This window comes from Diachasmimorpha longicaudata, chromosome 11, assembly GCF_034640455.1.
Source record: "Diachasmimorpha longicaudata isolate KC_UGA_2023 chromosome 11, iyDiaLong2, whole genome shotgun sequence".
NCBI classification, from domain to species: Eukaryota; Metazoa; Arthropoda; class Insecta; order Hymenoptera; family Braconidae; genus Diachasmimorpha; species Diachasmimorpha longicaudata.
The window spans coordinates 1,651,897-1,675,489 of NC_087235.1; the positions used below are offsets into that span (position 1 = coordinate 1,651,897).

Below are 23,593 nucleotides of genomic sequence, written 5' to 3' on the forward strand. Positions count from 1 at the left end.
CCTTTTTGTGCCATTGAAATTACATAACATTAGGATGAGTAGAAAGGAAGATATGAGGATGCTTCATTTAAAATTAAGGAGTCTGGGAAGGCGTCATTCCAACACCTATTACCGGGTTCGATTCTACCAATTTTTTTTCAATTTTTTGACAGGACAATCGAATGGTTTCTTGATTCGCGGTTTCAAAGAAACTCTGAAAATGAAAATTCTGTGTAGTAAGATAGGGATTAAGAATTATCTGCAATTAAAAACGGACAGATATCCCAGTATTGCGTATGGCGCCCTGCCTCTTCTGGGGTGAGGTACATCGATGCCACTGGCGTCACCCAAACCCCCAGAACTGACCCTCTACTTCAGTCAATCCTCTTTGGCATGACTCGAAGGGTAGTCATATAATTTGACTCACCAAAAATTTTTTTTCTCTCAAGTGTCGTACCCAGGGATGGGAACGGACGGATTTGGGGAACACGTAATTGGGTTTAATGGTTTACGAGAGCGGAATAACCGCCCTTGTGTAATGGCGGATAAAACCGCCCTTGCACACGGGGTGTGACGACCCCGCGGACCCTGAGTCGACCTTGGTATAGGGATTGAGATCCCCCTCTGGGGGGGGGGCGTCCTTGTGCCCAAAGGGCGGTTCGGAGGGGGAGGGTCGCGGTGGGGTGGGCCGAACTCCCAAATATTTGGGAAGTTTTGGTAAAGGGGTCGCGTCCTTTGGGAAACTGTCGGAGGGGCTGGGTCGCGGGGTGGGTTGGGAACGCATGGGTAGGACTCCCAAATGTTTGGGAAGGTTTGTGGAAGGAGGGACCCAAGGAGGGTGGTGTCCTCAAGGGTTCGTAGTCGCCCGCCGTGCGCCGGAGTACTGCCTTCCCGAAGAGGGAAAGGTTCCAGCCATCGCGCTGTCCAAGATGACGTCGCAGAGGACGAGGGATTGACTGCGCAGCAGAGCCAGCCAGCGCCTGGATCTTCAAGACCATCAACCGGTGAGTCCACTCATTAATTGGGTAGAATTCACGAGTGCTACGTTAGCTTAATTAGGATCGATAGGGATCGCGTTGCGGCCGGAGGCTCACCGGTACCCCCGTTCCAATAGGTCATCCTTCCCGGACCCCCACAATCGAGGGACCGGGTGGGCAACGCGACATTAGGATACTGCAATTGAACATGTCCCGCTCAATTGCAGTAACCGGGGAGGTCTTTCAGCTCGTTCGCAAAGAGCGTCTAGATATACTGTTGCTCCAAGAGACATATGCCATTCGTGAGGCAAACACCTGGGTCATCCGTGGCCTAGGACTTGGAACGCGTATTGCCGCGTGCTGAACGGAGCGACCGTAGTTGCGCGCAACTCCATCGTGGAGATTGCTTACGTGTCCCAATCGAGTACAGCACATTGCATTTGTGCTGAAGCCCGCGTCCCCGGTGGATCCTTCTTCGTCGTCTCGAGTTGCTGCCAGTACTCGGACAACATAGAGGTCCACCTGAGGCAGCTTGAGAAGGTCCTCAGCTGTCTCAGGGGTCACCGCGTACTGCTGGCGGCAGATGCCAACGCCCAACACTTCCTCCGCAGCCCCAGGACCACCGACCGTGGTGTTCTCCTGGGTGAGCTCGTCGAGTCCTTCGGTCTCCGCGTCGCGAATGAAGCCAGTCAGGGTCCAACCTTCAGGAGTACCGCAGGTATGTCGTTCATCGACGTCACACTGGCCACCCCTGGCATGTATAAATTCATACGTACATGGAGGTTGCAGGACGAGCGGACCACCGGTGACCGCACGTCTGTTAGTTTTCGGTTAGCGATCCGGAGTTCCTCACAGCGCGTCAATACCCCGTCAGCGCGTCAGACTCTACCATGCGGTTCAACGTTTGTCGAGCCGACTGGGAAAAGTTCGAGGCGACCCTTGATCAGGAGGCCCGTGAAAAACTCGCGGACCATCTGCTGGATCGGCCAGCGGATGTTGAGAGAACGGCAGAAGTACTGGGTGACGTACTCACCAAAGCCTGCCAAGATTCGATGCCGTGCCGCAAACATTACCGTCGCGCGAATCCGTGGTGGACCGAGGAGCTGACCAGCAAACGCAAGCTGATCAGTCGTCTCGGAAACGGCGACCGAAGGGAGACTAACCCTGACAGGCGTAAAATTAAGCAGAACAGGTATCGTTTAGTCCTGCGGTCCTATACCAGGCTACACTGGCTACTTAGGACGTGTAAAGAAAATAGCTGGAGGGGATACATCACGACGGAAAGTAACGCGAATCCCTGGGGCTTTCATTATAAATACGCGGCGGATAAATTGCGTGTGGGCGCGCTACTCAGTACACTTAGAACCGCAAATGGCACGACACTTACAATGCGTCAGACTGCTGGGGTACTGTTGGACACACACGTACCCGACGATGACCCCAACGAAGATTCACCGGAACAGACAGACATCCGCGAACGCGCGAGGAACCTAACGCGCGCGGTTCAGACAGGTAACGCACCAGGAGTGACGGACAATCAACTGAAGGACTCGTAAAGACCCTTAAGAATGACAAAGCCCCAGGATGCGATTTAGTAGAAGTTAGGGTCTCGAAAGCCGCCGTGATGAGGATGCCTCACATCTTCTGGTAGATTACGGAACAGGCACGTAATTTTTCAATAATTTTTCTCTCCATGGAATAACTGCATTCTAACTAATTGTCCTGTCATGCTGTCTGTCATCTCAAGAGTCCTGTGTTGTCCTTCTTGTTAAATGAAATAATGATTGGAAAGGACTGCATATTGCTTTCCGTCCAGTGCGCCTGCATGATATTCTCCCGTTCAGAAATAATGATCTCAGATAGACTGAATTCCTTTGCTGTGAATTTCCCACGTCGCTGATTTTCGCGAATGGTGGCGGTGGTGATTGAGTGATGGTATGACTGTTTCATTCAGGCGTAGATAAATATCGATTGATGTTCTCTCCTTTTGTCGAGACGGCAGGACACTGCGAAAAGACGGCGTCTTCCGCTACCCATTGAGTCTCTGTACGTTTGTGAAATCGGGGTTATTTCCGTTGGCATTGAATTCCGTTGAGTTAGACTTGGCCAAATGTCAACTCATACTTGACCGTTGGTTTCCTTTTCCCGAACACTGACTCGAACACTGTCTCACAATGCGTCCGGAATTTTTCAATCACTTCTACACACTTAATCCCGATCCAACTCAAATGGTTCATTATACGAGATTGACAATAAAGTTGAGGTGTCCGATGGAAGAAAATGGTCTTGTGACAGAATGGCGAATTAAAACATTTGTGAATTCCAAATCACTATTGGAGATGTACTCTATGGTGGCGGAAGCCACCCCTCCTTGAAAATTAAAACGGTATATCCGCATAATTTCTTGGTTATTGTTCCGTTCCCACTTGAATATCTTAATAAATAGATGATTGATTGATAGGTGACTCTCGTTGAATCGGTAATTTTCCATAAATAGATGAAGAACTATCTAATAAAATACAGTTGATATGGTCGGGAATATAATTGACTGAGAATTTACTACGATAGTGCACTGAGGTTAAAGTATCTCGCTGAGTCATTAGATCGATACTACTTGACATGACTGGTTCATTACTACTGAGGATTTTGACGATTTTTGTTGCAAGTGACCGCGACTCTGAAGGGTCTCAAAACTTCGCGAGGTTTCCGTTGAGCTCGGTAACCGCTTGACGCATTTGAGTAGCTGAGTTTCAAACAATTGAGACACTCTCTTTAGCTCTTAATAAGAAACTATAATCAAAAAAAAATCCAATGGTGAAACATACAATTCCAAACCTCATAAAATTTCCAAGTTATGATTCATAGTTTTCAAATCCATCGAAAAACGATCTTCTACGACTAAAGATAGTTTCATATGTTGAGATGATAATGACGTGATAAAATTGTGGACAATCCTTTTAATTCGTTTTTGAGCGAATAACATCTTCAGAGACCTTACCGCATTTTTTCTTTAGCTTCTTCGAGGCTGTCCGTGTAATAATAAGCATTTTGGAAAGCAGTGATGATGCATTCTTGCTTGCAAGTGACTTCGGGTTCAAATCGAAATATTTTGTTTTCAGTAGTAACTGCATGTCGGAGCTCCGCTACTGAAGAAAGTAGGCCGGCTCCGTAGACTCGGAGAACGCCATCTTGTTTGCAGAGACCGAATTCGACGGTAAAGAAATAAAGCTGGAAGTAGAGATTATTTTTAATTCGAATTTATTATAGTAATTGATGGGCTTCGGATACCTACAGTTGCGAGCTTGTCGATGTCATCGTCGGAGGCTCCCAAGGATGCTAGTCCAAGCTCTTGCGAGAATTGGGCGAAACTGGGGTTGGCAAGGAGGGGCATATGACCCAGAAGTTCATGGCAACAGTCCCTATTAAAAAAAAAGTAGTATTTAACAATTTTACACATATACTCTTTTAACTTACAAGATTCTGAGGTAAAAGCCAGTTTTTCAACGTTTTCAGGAGAGTTCAACTTTTAAAACAGTTCCAACAATTCTAATTGAGTGGTGAAACATATTAGAATTGTAAATATCTGAAAATTCTTCAAAGTTTAAAAGTAGCACTACTTTAATATCATGAGGAAATACCATTTTAATGAAACTTTTGAACTTCAAATTATTTGCAGGCAAGTTGTTCCGTGGCGGAATATTTTTTCACGAAAATTTATTCTTTATTCTTATTTTTTCCTCAGTATTATACAAATACTGTAATAAGATTCAGATGCAGCGATAATAAACCATATTATCGCTAATTCTGAAATTTTCAGTTTATTGGCGGGAATTTTATCAACAAGACGGGAAGTTTATATAGCGTTCCACATTTCTTGTGACGTCAAAGGAAATCGTTGGATAGGATTTTTGGATGAGGTAGGAAGGGGAACAGGATAATTCTCCATATAATTTTTGCAAGAAAAATTACTGAAAAAATGGATAGTCCAGACCGGGATTCGAACCCGGGACCTTCCGATTATGCATCGGGTGCTCTCCCAACTGAGCTATCCGGCTCCTAGCCATTTCTTCTATTCACTTTTCGTGCCTATATGGAGCACCGCCGTCCTTCATTCGGCAATCATTTTTATCAACAAGACGGGAAGTTTATATAGCGTTCCACATTTCTTGTGACGTCAAAGGAAATCGTTGGATAGGATTTTGGATGAGGTAGGAAGAGGAACAGGATAATTCTCCATATAATTTTTGCAAGAAAAATTACTGAAAAAATGGATAGTCCAGACCGGGATTCGAACCCGGGACCTTCCGTTTATGCATCGGGTGCTCTCCCAACTGAGCTATCCGGCTCCTAGCCATTTCTTCTATTCACTTTTCGTGCCTATATGGAGCACCGCCGTCCTTCATTCGGCAATCATTTTTATCAACAAGACGGGAAGTTTATATAGCGTTCCACATTTCTTGTGACGTCAAAGGAAATCGTTGGATAGGATTTTGGATGAGGTAGGAAGGGGAACAGGATAATTCTCCATATAATTTTTGCAAGAAAAATTACTGAAAAAATGGATAGTCCAGACCCGGGACGGGAATTCCCCAAATTTATTAAACATTTTCAATATATTATTTGCTCAAATTCCCGCCATTCACTTGGGTCATTTATGTATTTAGGAGGGTCGCTCATGTATCGCAGACCCTACGGCCCAAATAAGGCCCGACCATCCACCCTCATTTTATGGCCATGCTTCTTCCACTCCATTCATCATTGTATGTGCAAATGCAGATTTAATTTTTAGTTCAATTTTAGCCTCCAACGTTGTAACAACGCGGCACGAATCGGTGTCTATTTCACCCTTAATCGAATCGCTGCAAATAGTCCCGTTATTGGAGTCAATATTCAAATTCCTCGCATTTAATTGAACCGTTATTGTAAATTTATAAAAATTGTGAAATTGAGTCAATTTAATTAGTAGCTCAAATATGTCTATGTCTACTATAGACATAGACGAAACAAATTAATAGTCCTTTGAGCCGGATTAACAAAAAATTAATAAAGGCTTATATTGATTTAACAACACCGAAGAAATTTCAACCCGCAAGTCACAATAAACGATTAAAAAGGTGACCTCAAGGGTAGTGAAAACATAAGTGTAAAAACGTCTCATCCCAACGGCGAGGAGAAGGATGGAGGGAGGAGAAATAAAATTAGGGCCATCATCGAACGAATGGATAAACTGGAGGCGGAAAACATCAGAATGAAAAAATTCCTGGGCATCTATGACTATGCCGCACCGGAGCCAGAAAAGATCGACAATAAAATGAAGTCTTATCACGAATTATTTGCCAACTTCGAAGAATTGACAGAAGAATGGAAAGGGCTTGATACAGAAAACCAGTATTACGACCAATACAACATCAAGGGACAACAAATCGAAAATTGTTATCACCACAACATAACGAAATATGAGAAACTAAACGCAACAGCAAGACTAGGTGACGCACTTTCGAGATCTCCATCAGATCTAACCCAACCTCATCATAACATCTCCACTTCATGTAGACGACTTAAGCTGCCGTAGTCGACATTACCCTCCTTCGATGGTGCATATGAAAAATGACTAACATTCAAAGGAGCGTTTGGTTCAATGATTCACGATCAAGACAATGTCACGCACGTCGATAAACTCTCGTATCTTCGTCGTGCACTGACGGGACCAGCATAGGATAAAAAAAAATCTTTCCAATAACTGCCGAAAACTATGCTAGAGCTTGGAAATTACTAGATGAAACCTACTCAGATCAACGCCTCATCATCTCAAGACACCTGAATCTCCTGATGAATCTACCAAAACAAGAACATGAGACCTCCAAAAGGCTCTCACAACTTGTGGACGATATACGCCAACACTGTGAAATGTTAAAGATGATGGGGGTTGAGTTGTCAGAAGAAATGATCGTTACAATTTTGGGAAACAAACTCCACGGTTCCGCCGCCAGTGATTGGGATGAAACGATTACCAAAGGTACATTCCCAGCACTCAGCGATTTGCTGATTTCTTTATCACGCAGAGCAAGCCGCCTTGCCATTCGGCACATTAACAAAATCTCGTCTGAAACAAGCTAACATCGTGAAGCAACCAAGTTTTCGTCCTCCCATAATCATTTCAATATCAAGAGAAACGACAAACGCACTTACGCCCAAGCCTTCATCACCAACACTTCCACCGCCTACTCGCATTGCAGGAAGGAACCGCATCCACTCTCCATGTGTGCAGAATTCAAGAGTCTACCAGCTAGAGAACGGTTAAAGGCGGTGCGGGGACAATCATATTGCATCAATTGTCTACGCAACAACCATCAGGTCGCTGAGTACTACTCTCTAAGGAAGTGTCGCCTCTGCGAAGAAAGGCACAATACGTCATTACATCATGCACTCCTTGCGGAGGAAACTCCACAAGCAACAAAAGGTATGTCCGGCTAGTCACAATCCATCAAAAATCAGTCTCCACGAATCTTACAGTGGCCTACAAAACCAACCAGTTTTATCACCCATCTCTCCAGCGATCAGATAGTGCTCAGCGCAATGGTTAATATCCCGGATCAAAACAAACGACCGATAAAACGCCGAATTCCACTAGATACCGTCTCTACAGCAAATTTCATCATTGAAAGACTAGCTCAACAATTAAAACTCCTGAAGATGAAGTACTTAGTACTTGTTGGCGCTCTCAATGGTCTAGCGACCTGCACCAGACATTTAGTAACTGCAACCATCCAATCAACCACCAAAAAATACGAAACAGAGATGCAATGTCTAACAATTCCTGTTATCTCCCACCTCATTCCAATCCAACCGATTCCACGAGATACCTTCAGTTTGCCATCAAAAATCCAGCTTGCTGATCCGGAGTTCTTCAAACCCAGGCCTATCGTTATGTTGCTTCGTTCAGCTCCTAGTCTCGACCTTTTCACAACTGGTCAATACCAGATACCTGGAAGGCAGGGATCCAACATTATCCTGCAAAAAGCACGTCTAGGTTGGGTGATCGGAGGTAGCCTATCTCCCACACTACCTCACAAAAGACATCAAGTATTCAACACACAAATTGCCACAGATCTGCGAAGACTCTTTGAAATCGAAAAAGGACCCACTAGGAAACTTTCCTCGCCCGAAGAACAATCAACTGAAGAACATTTCCAACAACACCACAACAGAACAAGTAGTGGCCGTTCCTCAGTCGCGCTGCCGTTCAAATCCACTCCACCAGGATTGGGGGAATCTAGGGTGACGGCCCTCAAACGTTTAGATTCATTGAAAAGAAGACTGAATAAAAACACTGATCTGAAGCAACAATATCGGGTTGTAATTGACGAGTACCTCTCACTTCAGCACATGTCCAAGACAACAGATATTGAGTCCCCCGGATACTATCTGCCACATCACGCAGTTATCAAGAAGAGCAGCATGACAACGAAGCTGCGAGTGGTGTTCAACGGATCGTCGAGGACATCAAATGAAATTTCACTCAACGAAACCCTCATGATCGGACCTACTATACAAGATGATTTATTCTCATTGATTTTGCGATTCAGATGCCACCAGTATGCTTTAACAGTCAATATAGAGAAAATGTATCGCCAATTCCTCATTCACCCCAACGATCGCAAATATCAGAGAATCCTCGGGAAAGATGAGGAGGGCAAAATCGCAACCTATGAGCTCAACACAGTCATCTTCAGACTATCAGCCGCCTTCTTTTTGGCCATTCGTTGTCTTCAACAACTCGCTCCTGCAAGAAGATATGTACGTCGACGACCTATCAACTGGGTTCAACTCAGTTAAAGACGCTCAACTCGCTCGAGCAGAAATTACACAACTACTACTGAAGGGCGGCCTGAACATTCGTCAATGGGCCTCAAATGATGCAGCAGTGCTACGAGAAGTACCACCTGAGCACATCAATCAACATCTACAATTGGACAATGATAAAACAATCAAAACACTAGGCATTTCATGGAATTCAGAAGTCGATGCTATTAAATACAAAAGAAAACCAATCACTTTAACCAACACGATTCCAAAACGAAACATTTCATCCACAGTACCAGCAATCTTTGACCCATTGGGTTTGCTCGGCCCAGTCATTTTGAAGGCAAAAAACATCATTCAACAACTCTGGTCCGCCAAGGTGGATTGGGATGAATCAATTCCGCTGAGTATTCGACCACTCTGGATCGATTTGTGTACGGAGTTGCCTTTAATCAATGACCTTCAATTTGACAGAAAGGTCATACTCAAAAACACAGAACAAATTCAATTACACGGATTCTGCTACGCGAGTAATGTGGGTTACGGAGTGTATCTATATAAAATCTATTGACCATCAAGGATCGAGTCAAGTCAATTTGTTATGTTCCAGGTCTAGAGTAATACCGCTTCAAAGCCCAGTTCGAACTCCGCGACTCGAACTGTGTGGAGTCCATATATTAGCCACCTTAGTCGAAACAATAAAAACTGCTATCAACCTTCCTACATCCAAGACGGTCCTCTGGATTGACTCCACTATCACTCTCCATTAGATTCACACGCCGCCTCATACTTTAAAAACCTTTGTCCAAAATCGAGTTGTAGACATTCAGCAGAAAACAATGAACTCGAATGGCGGCTGCGAATAGAAATATGTGCCATCAGGTGACAACCCTGCTGATGCATTGTCCAGGGGACAGCTACCATCCGAGTTCGTCCCAAACAACCTCTGGCAGCATGGCCCAAGTTGGCTGCAACAACCACTAGATCACTGGCCAGAGCATCCCATCATTCAAAACCCCATTGATGACAGTGAGAAAAAAACAAATCATCTGCCTACACACCACACTTCATTATTCGCAAACTCCAAGTTTTCACCCAAGTCATTGATTGTTTTGAGTCAATTTAATTAGTAGCTCAAATGTGTGTTCTCAAACAGAAGGGAACATTGACGCAGAGGGAAAAAAGGAAGGAAAGGGTGAGAGAAGGGCCCTTTTAATCAGGAGCCGTGCATAAGAGAGAAGAAGAGAGAGGGTAATTAAAATTTGACACTGGAACGTAGAAAATGTAGCGAACATAGGAAAGAACGAGGAACAACGGAAAAAGATGGACGTGGTGATGTTCCAAGAAACACACCTAGAGGAGAAGGGAATTAAGGAAATGATGGAAAAACTGAGCAAACACTTCGAGTGATACGGGAAACAGGCGACTAGGGTGAAGAGAAGATACAAGGCAAGCGGAGGGTTCCTACTGGGAACAAGGAAAACACTGGAAGCGGAGTGATAAATAGAGCTATCAAAATACGTGCTGAAGACAAGAATAAGAGCAAAGATGAGCAGGGACAACCATATGATAATTAGCACCTACAAAAACGATAGGAAAAACCTGAACACGGTGCTGACGAAGATGAGCGCATTAGTAGATGAGAGGGAAGGCACGGAAGAGAGGCTGATAATCACAGGGGATCTGAATGCTAGAATAGGAAAACTACAAGGAATACCAGAATGCGGAATGGAGGAAGGGACAAGAATAGCAGAAAGGAAATCACAGGACAAAACAACGAGGAGCGAGGGAAGGAGGTTAATAGAATGGTGCGAAGAAAGAAAGCACTGCTGATACAAAATGAGAGAGCGAGAGGCGACGAGGGACAATTAACATTCATAGGAGAGGGGGCAGGGTTAGGAAGTGTCCTAGACTATATAATAGTCAAAATGGAAGGGAAAGAAACACCAGACTCGTGCAGAGAAATGAAAGTAACCGAACAGGAAGGGTCGAACCACCTCCCCATCATATGCAAGGTGGACTGGAGCGTGGAGAAGAGGAGAGAGAAGGAGAAAACCGGCAAGAAGGCAACGAGGATGAAGTGGAAAGAAAGAAGAGGAAATATTTAAGGAAAGGTGGAGAGAGAAATGACAAAGAGGAGAGTACAGGCAAATGATGGGAAAAACTAGTGAAGGCAACAAGAGAGGTGGCACATGAAGCAAATATGTTGGCATATAAAGGAGGGGAAGTTAGGGCGACATGGGACACGGGAGGATACCAGGAGGAAAGACAGAGAATGCTCAGAAGCCTGAACGGATTCAAGAAAAAGAGGTACTGGAGCTGAAAACGGATGCACAACATGCACAAAAAGTCCCTGAAGAAAACAAGAGGCAGACTAATCGAAAAATGGATGGAGGCGAAACAGGGAGAAGTAACGGCGAGTAGGACAGTGCAAGATTGGTGGAAGGCGATGAATTGGTTCAGACAGGGAAAGAAAAAAGACACAAACATCATATCAAAGAAAGATTGGCTAAAACATTTTAAGAAACTGTTGAAAGCAGAGGAAAAACAGGAGGAAGTAGGGAAAGAAACACCAAATGGTAGAAAGAAGTGAAGAGAAGGGAAGGGAGGAGTAGAGAGGAACCACAGGCAAAGAACCACTACACAAAACACACCAAAAAACTAGCAGGAACAGAACAAGCGTTGGTGAATATGGTCGAGAAAGTGTCTAAGGAAGGAAATAAGAGGAATAAGGAACGGACAACCGTCTAACTGGGGAAAAGGAGTGCGGGAGAGGTTGGAAGAAGTAGGAGATGGAGAATTACTAGAACGGCTGTGGAAACGAGAAGTAAAAGAGGCGAGAAAAAGGGCAGAGAGAGACAGAAAGACTGGAAAAAGATAGGAGAATCTAAATATTGTGATTGCTATGGAGATATAAAAGAGAACATTGAAATGAGTGTATACTAGGCCAGCAAGGGGCTAAGCATGGAACAAATGATGACGTGGGCAAGATGAAGATGTGGTAACGTGCTGAGGAAATAAGGGCTTCGAGAGCGGTTGGTGCAGAGCATGCGAGCAGGAAGAAGAGGTACTGGAACATGTGATCAGCAGCCAGAAGGTAATGAAAAGAATAAGAAAAGAGGACGAAAAGTGGTGGAAGAATTGGAGAAAGGGGAGGGGACAGAGAGGAGAGAGAAATTGATTGCGGAACTTAGAGAACAACCAACAAAAAGGAATATGGACAGAATGGGAAGAAGAGAGAAAGCACTGAGAGAAAAACAATAGAGAGTAACGCAACAAAGAAGAGAGCCGGAGGTAAGAAAGCAGAGGGGCGCAGAGAAGGAAAGAGGAAATGGACGGACTGAGAAAGGAAAGCTGAAAGCAAGAAAAGAGTACTAGAAAGAGCAGGATGAGAACAAGAAGACGAGGGAAAAGGTGGGGCAAGCCGAGGAGAAAACATAAGTACAAGTAGCGAATGGGGATGGGCACTGACGTTAAAGCTCATTAGGGAGGGGGGGAGTGAACTACATACAAGGAATTAAAATTATAAATTGAGAATTAGGTTAAGACACACTGTAACAGAGAAAAGAAGGCTATTGAGGATGTCAAACAAAAACTTTCGTAACATCAAGGAAATAACGCATTGAAATTGAATTGATAATGCCAAGTGCGCGGTCTATTTTCCTGGTAGCGCATGGCCAAACCATTCAAAATGGCACTCTACCCAAAAGCTCAAACTCCGCGAATATCCTTTGAGGGTGTTTCATTATATAGCGCATTGGGACTCGATAATATGACCAAAAATAACAATGGAAACTAGACCATGGAAATCGGTATCTCGCTGAGTTCTAAATCCCATCAGATGTTCTTTTGATTGTAACAGCATCTTTTGTGAATTTAGAAGATGGATCATTAAGGGGCAGTAATGCTTGAGGTCCTACATAATCTGGGCATATGCCAGGGACTACTTCTCCGAGGTTCCCCGTGGATACAATGTCGGTACTTTGCAAAAAGTGGTGGCATTGTAGCGAAAATCCTCCAGCTTGCTGGCAGATCTGGATTTTTCCAAGACCGAGGAGACCCTGCCGCGGTTTCGCACTATCCGGAAAGTATAACCTGTTGAGGTTGTTTCCATACGAGCCATCGACAGCTCCAAAACTATCAGGTATTGAGGGCCGATAGGTTCTATGAAAACAAATGAAGTAATACGATTCCGTCTGTTTGCAGGGAACCTCTAGAGAGAGATATATATATACTTGAACAATTTTGGAGCTTGAGTCGTAATCAGGGGATGATATTTTCACATATAATACCACAAGTGGTTCAAAATTATCGAATATTTCCCGATAGATTCGTTGCAAACAAATGAAGGAGTCAAGTATTTCAGGCTAAAAAATCACGAGTGCGAAGCACGAGTGATTTTTCCTGAAAAACTTAACGACTTCATTTGTATGCAGGGAACCTAGAGGGAAATATTCTATAATTTTGAAGCTCGAGTGGTATTCAGGGGATTATTTTTCCTATCCAAATTTCGGCCAAGAGAATTGTGCCATGACATGAAAAGAGGTTTATTTGGTGAAGTGTCGTTTGTTTACCAAAATATTCAAAAAATTATCAGTAGTAATACCCCAAGACCTTCAAAATTATCGGATATTTCCCGAGAGTTTCGTTGCGTAGCAACGAGAGGGATAAGGTTCGCAGATTAAAAAACCCGAGCGCGAAGCGCGAGGGTTTTTCTGCGAATCTTATCCCGATCGGTGCTACGCAGGGAAACTGGAGGGAAATATCCGATTAATTTTGAAGGTCGAGGGGTATTTGGCTGGATTATTTTTTTCATTCCAATTTCAAACAATTAAATGTGTGGCATTTCACGTCATATAGTATGGTTTTTCACTCGGCGTTGTGGCTTCTCCAGCGTATATTTTCTGTCTGCACAAAATGCAGAGAATTGTTTCCAAATTGTGGCTTTTGTCTTCACTGTATTATTAGGAACATTATTTTTAATTTTTTGATCAATAATCTCCAAGGATTCTCCTCCAAATCTGCTCATGTCGAGGTAAAGTCTTTGAACTTGATTTTTTGTAATGACAGTTTTGGGGTTTGAAACGCGTACAAATTGTTTCTCGGATATTTTCATTGCTTAGCAACAAACAAGGAAATATCCGAAAAATATCCGAAGTAAAACTCTCTTACTTGTACCACGTGACGGGAAATGCCACCATTTGATTGGTTGAAATTGGGATGCAAAAAATAATCGCTGATATTCGAGGTAGGCTATACAAAATATCAACAAATGGTGCAATTCTATTGGCTGAAATTTGGGTGGGAAAAATAATCATCCACATTTTTATCGATACAATTGCACCATGAGGTAGCACAATAACTTCAAATTCAAAATTTAAAATCACGAAATTATAATTCCATTCATATTGATGAAATCCATCAGGATTGGAGGTGCATAGACTGGTCAATTTTGCTATTTTAGATCTAGGCAGCATAATATTTGTGGAATCGGTGAATATTAGTGGTAGTGTAGCAATGTTTAAGTGAGTTAGTGTTAGTAAAAAGTAAGACGGCGCTGTGTCGCCTAAGATTTAAAATAAGATTCAGGTTACAGACTAAATATTAGAGACATTATTTTTCTAAAGTGAATAAATGAAAGAGAGTGTTGTTTGAGAGAATATTCGTTTGAAGTGTGAATGGAAAAGTGTTTGCATGGTGTGACAGTTTTATTGAGTTTCTTGTTTAGGGTTTTTGTGTTCTAGGTAGACTGAGGGTGGCCTGTGCGTCACCATTACACGGTCAGTCTAGAATGAAGAGTGCATTGAGAAAAAGTGTGAAAATGTGTATGCGTGAGATGAGAGAATGAAAATTAGTCAGTCTGAAGAAGTTTCTTGACGAGTAAGGTCTAGAGCGACTCAGCTCATCCAATGTATCATTATAATCCTTTAAATATATTTCATTTTATACTGTTAAACTAAATAATCTGTTCTACATGATTTTGATCCTACATATTGAATGGCGAAATCATATTGGATGAAATTCTAATAGGAACAATAATTAGCTCGATTAACTCGTTGGATTGGTGACATAATCTAACTTACGGTTCAGGTGTGTAGAACGGATCTGAAGCGTGACGTATATACTGAGTACAATGGAAAACTCGGAAGGCTAGTCCCGCAAGGAAGTCACGTGGTGACAAATAGCCGGCAACAGGTCGCAGTTGAAATCCAGTCATTCCTTCATGAACATAAAAAACAATGAATAAATTAATGGTGAAAAAATTCGAAAGATCACATCAGGAGTAATGGACAGTCATTTATTTTCTTACGTTTCAGGAAGGTGGAAATGTCTTGCAGTTGTGGAATATTATCTTCCCTGAAACAAGAGACAACAATACAGATAAAGGGATGTGGTGGAGTCATTCGAATTGACTCATACTACTCTGCCGTTTTAAGCACTATTTTCGCATTACGAGGAGATAATCAAGTTTTTATTTTTTTGACGTGACAACGTCTTAAATTAGGTTGTGGCTGGGAGTCACTTATGAAAAAGTGTAACGCCCGGTAACGTTACGATGAGTCACCGAACGAGAGAGAGGCCCGCCGAATGCCTTGCGTCTCTCTCCCACTCAACTATGATCGGTCTGCCGCGCATTGAATCGGCGCATGCTTGTCTCTGTCTTTGTCTTTCTCGAACGTTCTTGGCGTTGGAAAAACAAGAAAGCGTCATAATACAAGTTCACACGTGTGGTTAAAGTATCGTCTGCTGTGTCTGTAGTGAAAATGTGGAGTGCTTAGATTCGTCATTTACAACAACTACAACAATAAAGGTAAATAATTGTACACTGATATTTCATTATCGTAAACTATGATTGATTGATTAATTGTTAGATTGACACAAAAGTTGAGAAACTGAGTTTATAGGTTATGTCATACTATTGATAAATGTTGATAGTGACGAAAATAATTCTGTGTGTGCGGATGTGTGTGTTTACTTGTGTGCCAGAAACGATTTGCTTTGCTGGCTTCTAGTGGCTGTTGGTCGGTGGTGGGAGTGTTTTTGTTTTTTAGTAAACAAAATATATTTCTATAGTTAAAATTTGTGCAATTCTTATTTTCATTCAATTCCTTGTTCCTATTGTGCAATTTAATTATATTCATATCAATAAATATTCTACCGAGGAAAAGACGTTGTCACGTAAAATCTTCGCCCGTAAAACCGACTTTACAGGCAACAATTTTTTTTTTTTTTTTGAAGAACACACAGTACAATAGAAAAGATTTTATTAAAAATTTTGCAGGTTGAAGCCGTCTAGCACCTTTCCACGCAAATAAAAGTTCAATAGCAAATATTAGGTGTGTGAATAAGTCTTCCCGTTTTTTGTAAGAGATGCCGCCACCAATACTGTGCGAGTATTCAATGGTTACATATGTCATAATCAAAGCTTATTCATCTGTCAACAATTCCACACTAACACATTAGTTGAAATTTTTTCGCATCATAAATTTTTGATATCGTGAAAATGTCGAAATTTGAGCCGAGTCGACGTCATTTGCGGGAAGTTTTACTTTATTGGTTCAATTTGAAGAAATCTGCTGCCGAGGCGCATCGATTGCTTCAGGAAGCTTATGGAGAAGGTTGTGTCGATGATTCAAGTGTTCGCGGATGGTTTCGACGCTTCAAAAGTGGCGATTTCGACGTGGAAGACAAGGAGCGTTCCGGGCGGCCGCAAATCTTTGAAGATCAAGAATTGGCGACTTTGCTTGATGAAGATTCGTGTCAAACGCAAGAAGACGATGGCTAATACTTTCAATAATCCATTTGTAACCATTTTTTCACAATAAAGGCTCAAAATTTGAAAAAAACGGGAAAGACTTATTCACACTCCTAATATTTAACTATTTGGTAATCGTTTCCTGCTCTGACCGTTCCAGAAACATTTGGGGCCTCAACGGTCCGTAAAATTTTTTTTTCATTTTTTGGTAAATGGCATCTGCCCTTGAAAAACATTATCTCACATTTTGGTCATTTTGTACAGCACTTTTCCTGTCCATGTAGGTGCCAGACCAGTAAATCGTTATCGGTTTTCGAATACTCTACTCGCAACCGGTACACAATTCGTTTCGCGGCCATGTCTAATTGCATATTTGGTTACCGAGTGGGTTCCGCTTTTGGTTTTAGCATTGCTCTGACATCTCGCAAATATTGCAGTCTCCATCTTCATAGAGTTCTACGAACTCTAACGGTCGTCCGTGTATATCTTTCCCGAAAGTAGTACGGTTTAGTGGCGGGGACTCAGCCAACCAGATATTTCATCAACTGGTCAATGGAAAAACGTCGAGGGCAATTGTCCAATTACGTTCCACCGCCACGGAGGGACATCAATAATAATAAGTTGAATCAAAAATTTTCTTTCCCGAAATCCAAGCGTGAGAAGTGTCTCCCATCGGCTTGTGCCTAATTTTATGTGCCTTAATGTGCCTTAAAAGGACTTTTCAAAACTAAAGAATAAGAAATGACCCGATGGGACTCGGCTGACGGCCTGGTCGGCGTACAATAATAATTACTTTGTTATTAATTAATTTCGTCAATTGAAGTGTCTGAGATTCTCATTCCAACTTCAAAATTGTGGCATGGAAATAATCCTATGTTTTATGTATGAATTAGTATTGTAAGTCTATTGCATCCGATGCGTTTCACTTCATAATTTTCGCGTCAGTCATTCCAGAATTGTGATAAGTTTCATAACGGAATTGTATTTTCATAAGCATCGCTGAATCATTTTTTCGAATATGTCGGTAACTATCCGATTTCACCGTTCCTTTTTACAAATGTGAGGGAATTTTTCAAAACAATAATATGTTGGACCAACTAACAGGACGTAGTAGAGGACAAGGGGGTCCTCGTGTGTACTCCACTCGACACCTCGGATTTTCATCTGGAAAACATTAGGACGCTGGCGACGTTGGCTGTTTTCCAGTCATAAACAAAAGGGGTCTACGTGGGCCTGAGGTCCCTAGAACTACGAAAAGTGGAGGACAGTTCGCTCCACGACTTAACCGAGAGCACATCGCCAAACTTATTTCTTCTTACATCTATTGTTCCATTTAATCCGGAATTTATCGGAGTTGCTGTATTCAATCGTTTATTTAATATAATCGACTAATGTAATACTTCTTAAAATAAGAAGCATTGGTTTTAGTTTATTTCAAACTCCTGACACTCAGGGAATATTTCCCTACACAAAATATCCTTGATGTCGTCACTCTCAATCAATTAAATTTTAGTTACGCCTTTGTCTTAAGTTTTTATTATCTAAATGGTTTCGGAGTGTACCACGCTAACCGCAGTGCACTCGAGCTATCAATCTAATATCATTCGAGATGTTGATCTGTCACTGTCTAGATTCTGACAAAAAATCGATGTCGGTTGAATTCCGTGTTTAGACTTGATAAGGCACTTAGTTATTGAAAAGGGGTGAACTTATTGGTGGAATGTAGGATGACTGAATTGTATTGTAAATACCAAGAACACATCACACTTAAATTTGACCTGAGTCAATTAATGTTAATTCATTGTACACCAATCACTTATAAATAAAGAAAGTCTGTTTAATTTATTTTGTTTATACTGACTGGCGATGGTGAATAGGCAAAAATCTACACTAACACTTTGTAAATTTAACGAATGGAGATATTTTCATTTGTTTTTCAACGTCGACCCGATACTCAAATCAGACATGGAATTCATCTAGAAGCTAGCTAAACTAAATTATAAAATGATTAGTTTCGTTTCTCAACGAAATCAATCCACCAATGATACATTACCTGGTATCAATTTCAGAGCATTCGCTGTTTTCTTTAATTAACACAAATCTCGGTACATCTAAACGTTCAAAAATATATCACCAAATCATAGATAACTAATTAATTAGCGAGGCAAAAATGTTCCGGATAAAACGGATGCAAAGGTGTCACAAGATTTCTAATCTTGCACTAAAATTGATTGAAAATGAGAATAGAGAGAATTCACAACTTCATTTTCTTCAGTAATTTCTCCAGTAATTTTACGAAATTATTAAGTTGAAGTAAATTCATGAAAATCGTGTTGAACTCAATGGACGATTTCCAAAAATTTTAAAGATATCTATGAAAATTGTTGAATAACATTGTGTTAAGATTATGAAAAACATGATCTTCCAAATGAATAAAGACGTATAGAAATTAATGGTTTAATCATTTTTTCAGAACAATAATGAAATATTTTTCTCGGAGATTAAAGAGTATGAGTTGTTTCATCTCCAAATTTGAAAAGAAAAGAAAGGTATTTATTAATCTTGGGAAGTCGCGAGTACTGAAAATTATAACCAAAATGTTTCTCCCCGGGCATGGGAAATCCCCTTTTTTATTTGTCTTTAGGATCTTCCCAAACCAAATGAAAAAAACACTCTTAAGGTCCCGGTCTCCTTTTTTTTTATATATAACCTCTCTACAAATTATCGCTTCTTGAAAGGTACCTTTCACGTCAAATTCCCACACGAATCTCTCAAATATTACAGTGTTTACGACTTAATCCCTTGCAGTGGCGACAATAAAGCAATTTTGAGAATTTTCTCTCGCATTTTACAGCGCAATCCTTTGCAGCTGTGTCCGAATACCTCTCGTCTCCCGTCAGTTACAGTCAGTCAAAAATACGTTTTCGAAAGAGACACATCGATTCCGTTCACGCATATCCGAGATTTCCCAGTCCGCGTTTCGCGATTTGAATATCTTGCCTTGATATAGTCACTTTCATTGTTTGTTATTAAATTGCCATAAGTGGGTGAAGTTTTTAAATTAAATCAAATTCATGTAAAATTCTACCGATTCCACGTCCTAAAATATAAAACACTGTGAATTTCAAACTTCTGTGTTGTGTATTATTTCTACTCATAAGTGAACAAATAATCAAAAAATAAAACATTCTTAACTTAGTCTTAATATTCTTTCGAGTGACGTTAATTTCGCTAGCTCGAAAAGTGCATGTGTTTAAACAAACAATAACTACGTGTACATGAGTCATACATCATTTAAATCTTTTAAATTTAACTGCGATTGTAAGTCTGTCCATTGGTGTTCAATAAGTTCCCCCTATAGATTACCGAAATCATTTTAAAACTGAGAAATCCTCTAATACAACAAACATGCTGCCAGCATAAGCAACAAGCCATAAAAAAAAGATGCTGAATACTTTACTAAGGGAAATTACTAATGAGTTACTAATGGAAAAATGGTGCTAAATACTGAATAATACTTTAAACAATCTCCACACCACTGTTACAAGCAATGCAATCTATTGTCAGTATTAATCGTATGAGAGCAAATCACTATCATCTCGGAGTATCCCTACACCGAATTGGAATTATAAATGATCCGGGCTGCTCATGCAGAGCGAAATTACAACATTTTAACCACATCCTGTGGTACTCCTTAAATTTTCCGCTCCGAAAAAGCAAATGGTTAACTAGACTAAGGAGTTCTGCCTGCACTCTTCCTCATGCAATGAACAAATTTGCAAGTGGAGCAGACTTGAAGTATATAGAAATAATTTGCCAACAGTCAAAGGACTGTAAGTTAAGGATTTCGTATTAAATCGGCAGTGTAAATGACTCTTATGTACAGATTTCAACACTTAAAATAACGAAAAAAATAACGTAACAGCTTATTGATCTTGAAATTGATCAGATAATGGACCTAGATCCATGACTTTCATCAATCTTAATACTTAATAATTCAAGAATGCCAAAACGGATCATAATGATTAGAAAAAAAAGTAAAAACAAAATAATACAAGGACATCAACGTCGGGGGTGCAACAGGTTTAGTAAATAAATAAATGTTGTACCTGTAACCACAATATTTCACCAGTTTAGGCCAGTTATCGAGATACTCCTTGCACGCATGCTTCAGATAAAGTTGATGCAATTCACGGAGGACAGTAGCCCTGCAAATCAAATACAGTACTAATTAATTGAGTAAACGGCTGAAGGAGCTGATGAATGGAGCTTATCCATCTAATCTATTTTCTCTCTGAATCACACGTCAATCGACCCTCCGAGTCCCACGCTACGGACTAAATCGAATCAGGGCAATTAAGGAGTGCATTGGATGCTGCTTCCAACTCTCTACTGTAAAATGGGACGTCTCATTTCTCGTTTTAGATTGGTAACTGTGGGAGATACTGCCGTCGCTCTTGATTAGCTTAGTATACGAGAAAACAGGTGTCAAGAAGTTTTATATCGTAGAATCGATAGAAATGGCTTTTTTTAATGGGGTGAGTCTTTCATGAACTCACCAAGTTTTTATCTCTTCGGGTGTATACTGCACTCGTGGAATAGCCTGGCCACTGGAAAAAAAGACGATTAAAAATTGAAATGCCATTTTCCTTCTGACGCATTCAGAGTTGCTTTTTGAAATACTTACTGTCTGTAATTGTTAGCTATATCCGCAAATTGCTCGCGACGTTTTCGATACACCGGATCTTTAAATCCCTAATTGACAAGGAATTAAATTTAATTTTTTCAAGGGAAACTTTCTAGGCGCCTTCGGAATAGGTTGCGTTAAAAGTTTAACATGACAGAGGAGGGGGAATAGCGTTGAGCGTTAAAGATTTGCTGTCAAATAAGTGGGGGAAGGGCATGGTGTTAAATGTTTAACGCTTCAGTGGAGGGGAGTGGCGTTGAACGTTTAACGCCACTCGGATCACAATCCAATAGTGAATATTATAAATATTCATCTTAATATGATAATAAATTTATAAAATGTAAATTTATGAAAGTCTTGGTTCCTCTACCACATTCTCATCCTTTTCCTCGCTATTCTTCTGTCATACGAAACGAGAATTTCTTCTTTCAAAGAAATTTCAAACGAATTTCATTTCTTGGGACATCAAAAATTGACTCGACGCACTTAATTTTTGACTCCAAAATTCAACTGCTAGACGAAGAGGTCATTGTTTTGCGAATAGCTCATGAATGAAATTTGAAGATTGACGAACTTCACACATTTTTTCACATATAATACCACAAGTGGTTCAAAATTATCGAATATTTCCCGATAGATTCGTTGCAAACAAATGAAGGAGTCAAGTTTTTCAGGCTAAAAAATCACGAGTGCGAAGCACGAGTGATTTTTCCTGAAAAACTTGACGACTTCATTTGTATGCAGGGAACCTAGAGGGAAATATTCTATAATTTTGAAGCTCGAGTGGTATTCAGGGGATTATTTTTCCTATCCAAATTTCGGCCAAGAGAATTGTGCCATGACATGAAAAGAGGTTTATTTGGTTAAGTGTCGTTTGTTTACCAAAATATTCAAAAAATTATCGCATATAATACCACAAGAGCTCCGAAATTATCGGATATTTCCCGATAGGTTCGTTGCAAACAAATGAACGTGTCAAGTTTTCCAGTTTAAAAATCACGAGCGCGAAGCGCGAGTGATTTTTCTGGAAAACTTGACGAGCTTATTTGTTTGTAGGGAACCTTGAGGGAAATATCAGATAATTTCGAAGTTCGAGTGGTATTCGGGGGATTATTTTTTGCATCCAAATCTTGGCCGATAGAATTGCACCATGAGACATAATTTTCAACGAATTGCCATTTAATCTGTCAGATACAATTGAGGGTTACTTCAACATTTGTTTTTTTTTATATATATCAACATGCAAAATTTCCAGTGTAATTTTCAAGAATATCCGCTGAAATACCGTGTTGACTATACAAAATAACGTCGAATGGTGCAATCCTATTGGCCAAGATTTGGATGAGAAAAATAATCGCTGATATTCGAGGTAGGCTATACAAAATATCAACAAATGGTGCAATTCTATTGGCTGAAATTTGGGTGGGAAAAATAATCAATAATATTTTGACTGTACCTGGAAAAATTCATATTATTTTCGTATATCAGTCATGGCATACTCATAAATTTGAAGTAGTTAAATTTCCCCTATTTTAGTTAGATAATATTACTCAGTCATTTTTCCATTATTAAAGTTATAGTCAATTGAACATTCAATTATTTCCTGAAAAGGAAATGGCATTTAGACGGCTGAAAATTATTTGTATACTCCAAAATTCTTTCTACGAAATTCGGAAATGAGCGTTGGGAAATTCGACGTTCCATATTTTTCACATGTAGGATGGGAAATTGATGTAGTCTTCCACATCTTGTGACGTCAAAGGAGTGGTTGGATAGGATTTCTGGATTAGGAAGGAAGGAGAACAAAATAATTCTCGATATAATTTTATAAGAAAAATTACTGAAAAGATGGATCGTTCAGGTGGGGCTGGGCTGGGATCGTTCGAACCTGGGATTATGAAATTCGGAATCTATTCATAAGATTTGAAAATATTAGGTCCCTAGACAATCGAACATTTAGACTATCAACTATTTCATCATTTTTCAGATTTTAATAAAGATAAGTAAACTACTTAAATTATATCAATCTTGTAGGGGAGAATATAGAAATATTTGATAAATATGCGGATATTCTACGATGACTTACAGGATGATCGGCGTCCAGCTCGGTTCCATACATCAGGACCTTCTGCGCTTGATCAAGATCGGATATTTTACGAGGGAACCATGGCATGTCGACTTCACTGAAATCTTTAGAAACACAGACATAAATTAAAATTGAGTGGTAATATGTATCGCCTCGGACAACATAAATTATTTTATTTGGATATTTCCTTCGAAAATTGGATTTCGTGGAAAATCAACTGGCAATTCATAGACAAGAGAAATTTCAGTTGAAAAATATTACGACATTTCGTTTAGAAATGAAACGGAAATTAGACAATCCATTTC

The 23,593-nt window shown here is 40.7% G+C and overlaps 2 protein-coding genes and 1 non-coding gene across 5 annotated transcripts in view; 1 reads left to right on the plus strand and 2 right to left on the minus strand.

Moving 5' to 3' along the window:
* LOC135167194 (tryptophan 5-hydroxylase 1) overlaps window positions 1-23,593 on the minus strand; it is a 38,050-nt gene that overhangs the window by 7,570 nt on the left and 6,887 nt on the right. The window contains exons 4-11 of the mRNA XM_064130137.1: window positions 23,289-23,392; window positions 21,203-21,270; window positions 21,075-21,125; window positions 20,625-20,723; window positions 15,070-15,116; window positions 14,843-14,978; window positions 4,249-4,375; window positions 3,955-4,184 (exon numbers count right to left, since the gene is read on the minus strand). Of these exons, the coding sequence (XP_063986207.1) occupies window positions 3,955-4,184; window positions 4,249-4,375; window positions 14,843-14,978; window positions 15,070-15,116; window positions 20,625-20,723; window positions 21,075-21,125; window positions 21,203-21,270; window positions 23,289-23,392 (862 nt within the window). The remainder of the gene's footprint in view (window positions 1-3,954; window positions 4,185-4,248; window positions 4,376-14,842; window positions 14,979-15,069; window positions 15,117-20,624; window positions 20,724-21,074; window positions 21,126-21,202; window positions 21,271-23,288; window positions 23,393-23,593) is intronic.
* Window positions 4,938-5,011, minus strand: Trnam-cau (transfer RNA methionine (anticodon CAU)). Its single transcript has one exon. It is a non-coding gene; the product is annotated as a tRNA-Met (tRNA).
* Window positions 15,074-23,593, plus strand: part of LOC135167195 (JNK-interacting protein 1) — a 50,538-nt gene continuing 42,018 nt past the window's right edge. The window contains exon 1 of one of the 3 annotated variants that reach the window (XM_064130139.1): window positions 15,074-15,570. The gene's annotated coding sequence lies outside the window, so the exon portion shown is untranslated. The remainder of the gene's footprint in view (window positions 15,571-23,593) is intronic. The other 2 variants (XM_064130138.1, XM_064130140.1) reach the window with 2 other exon arrangements.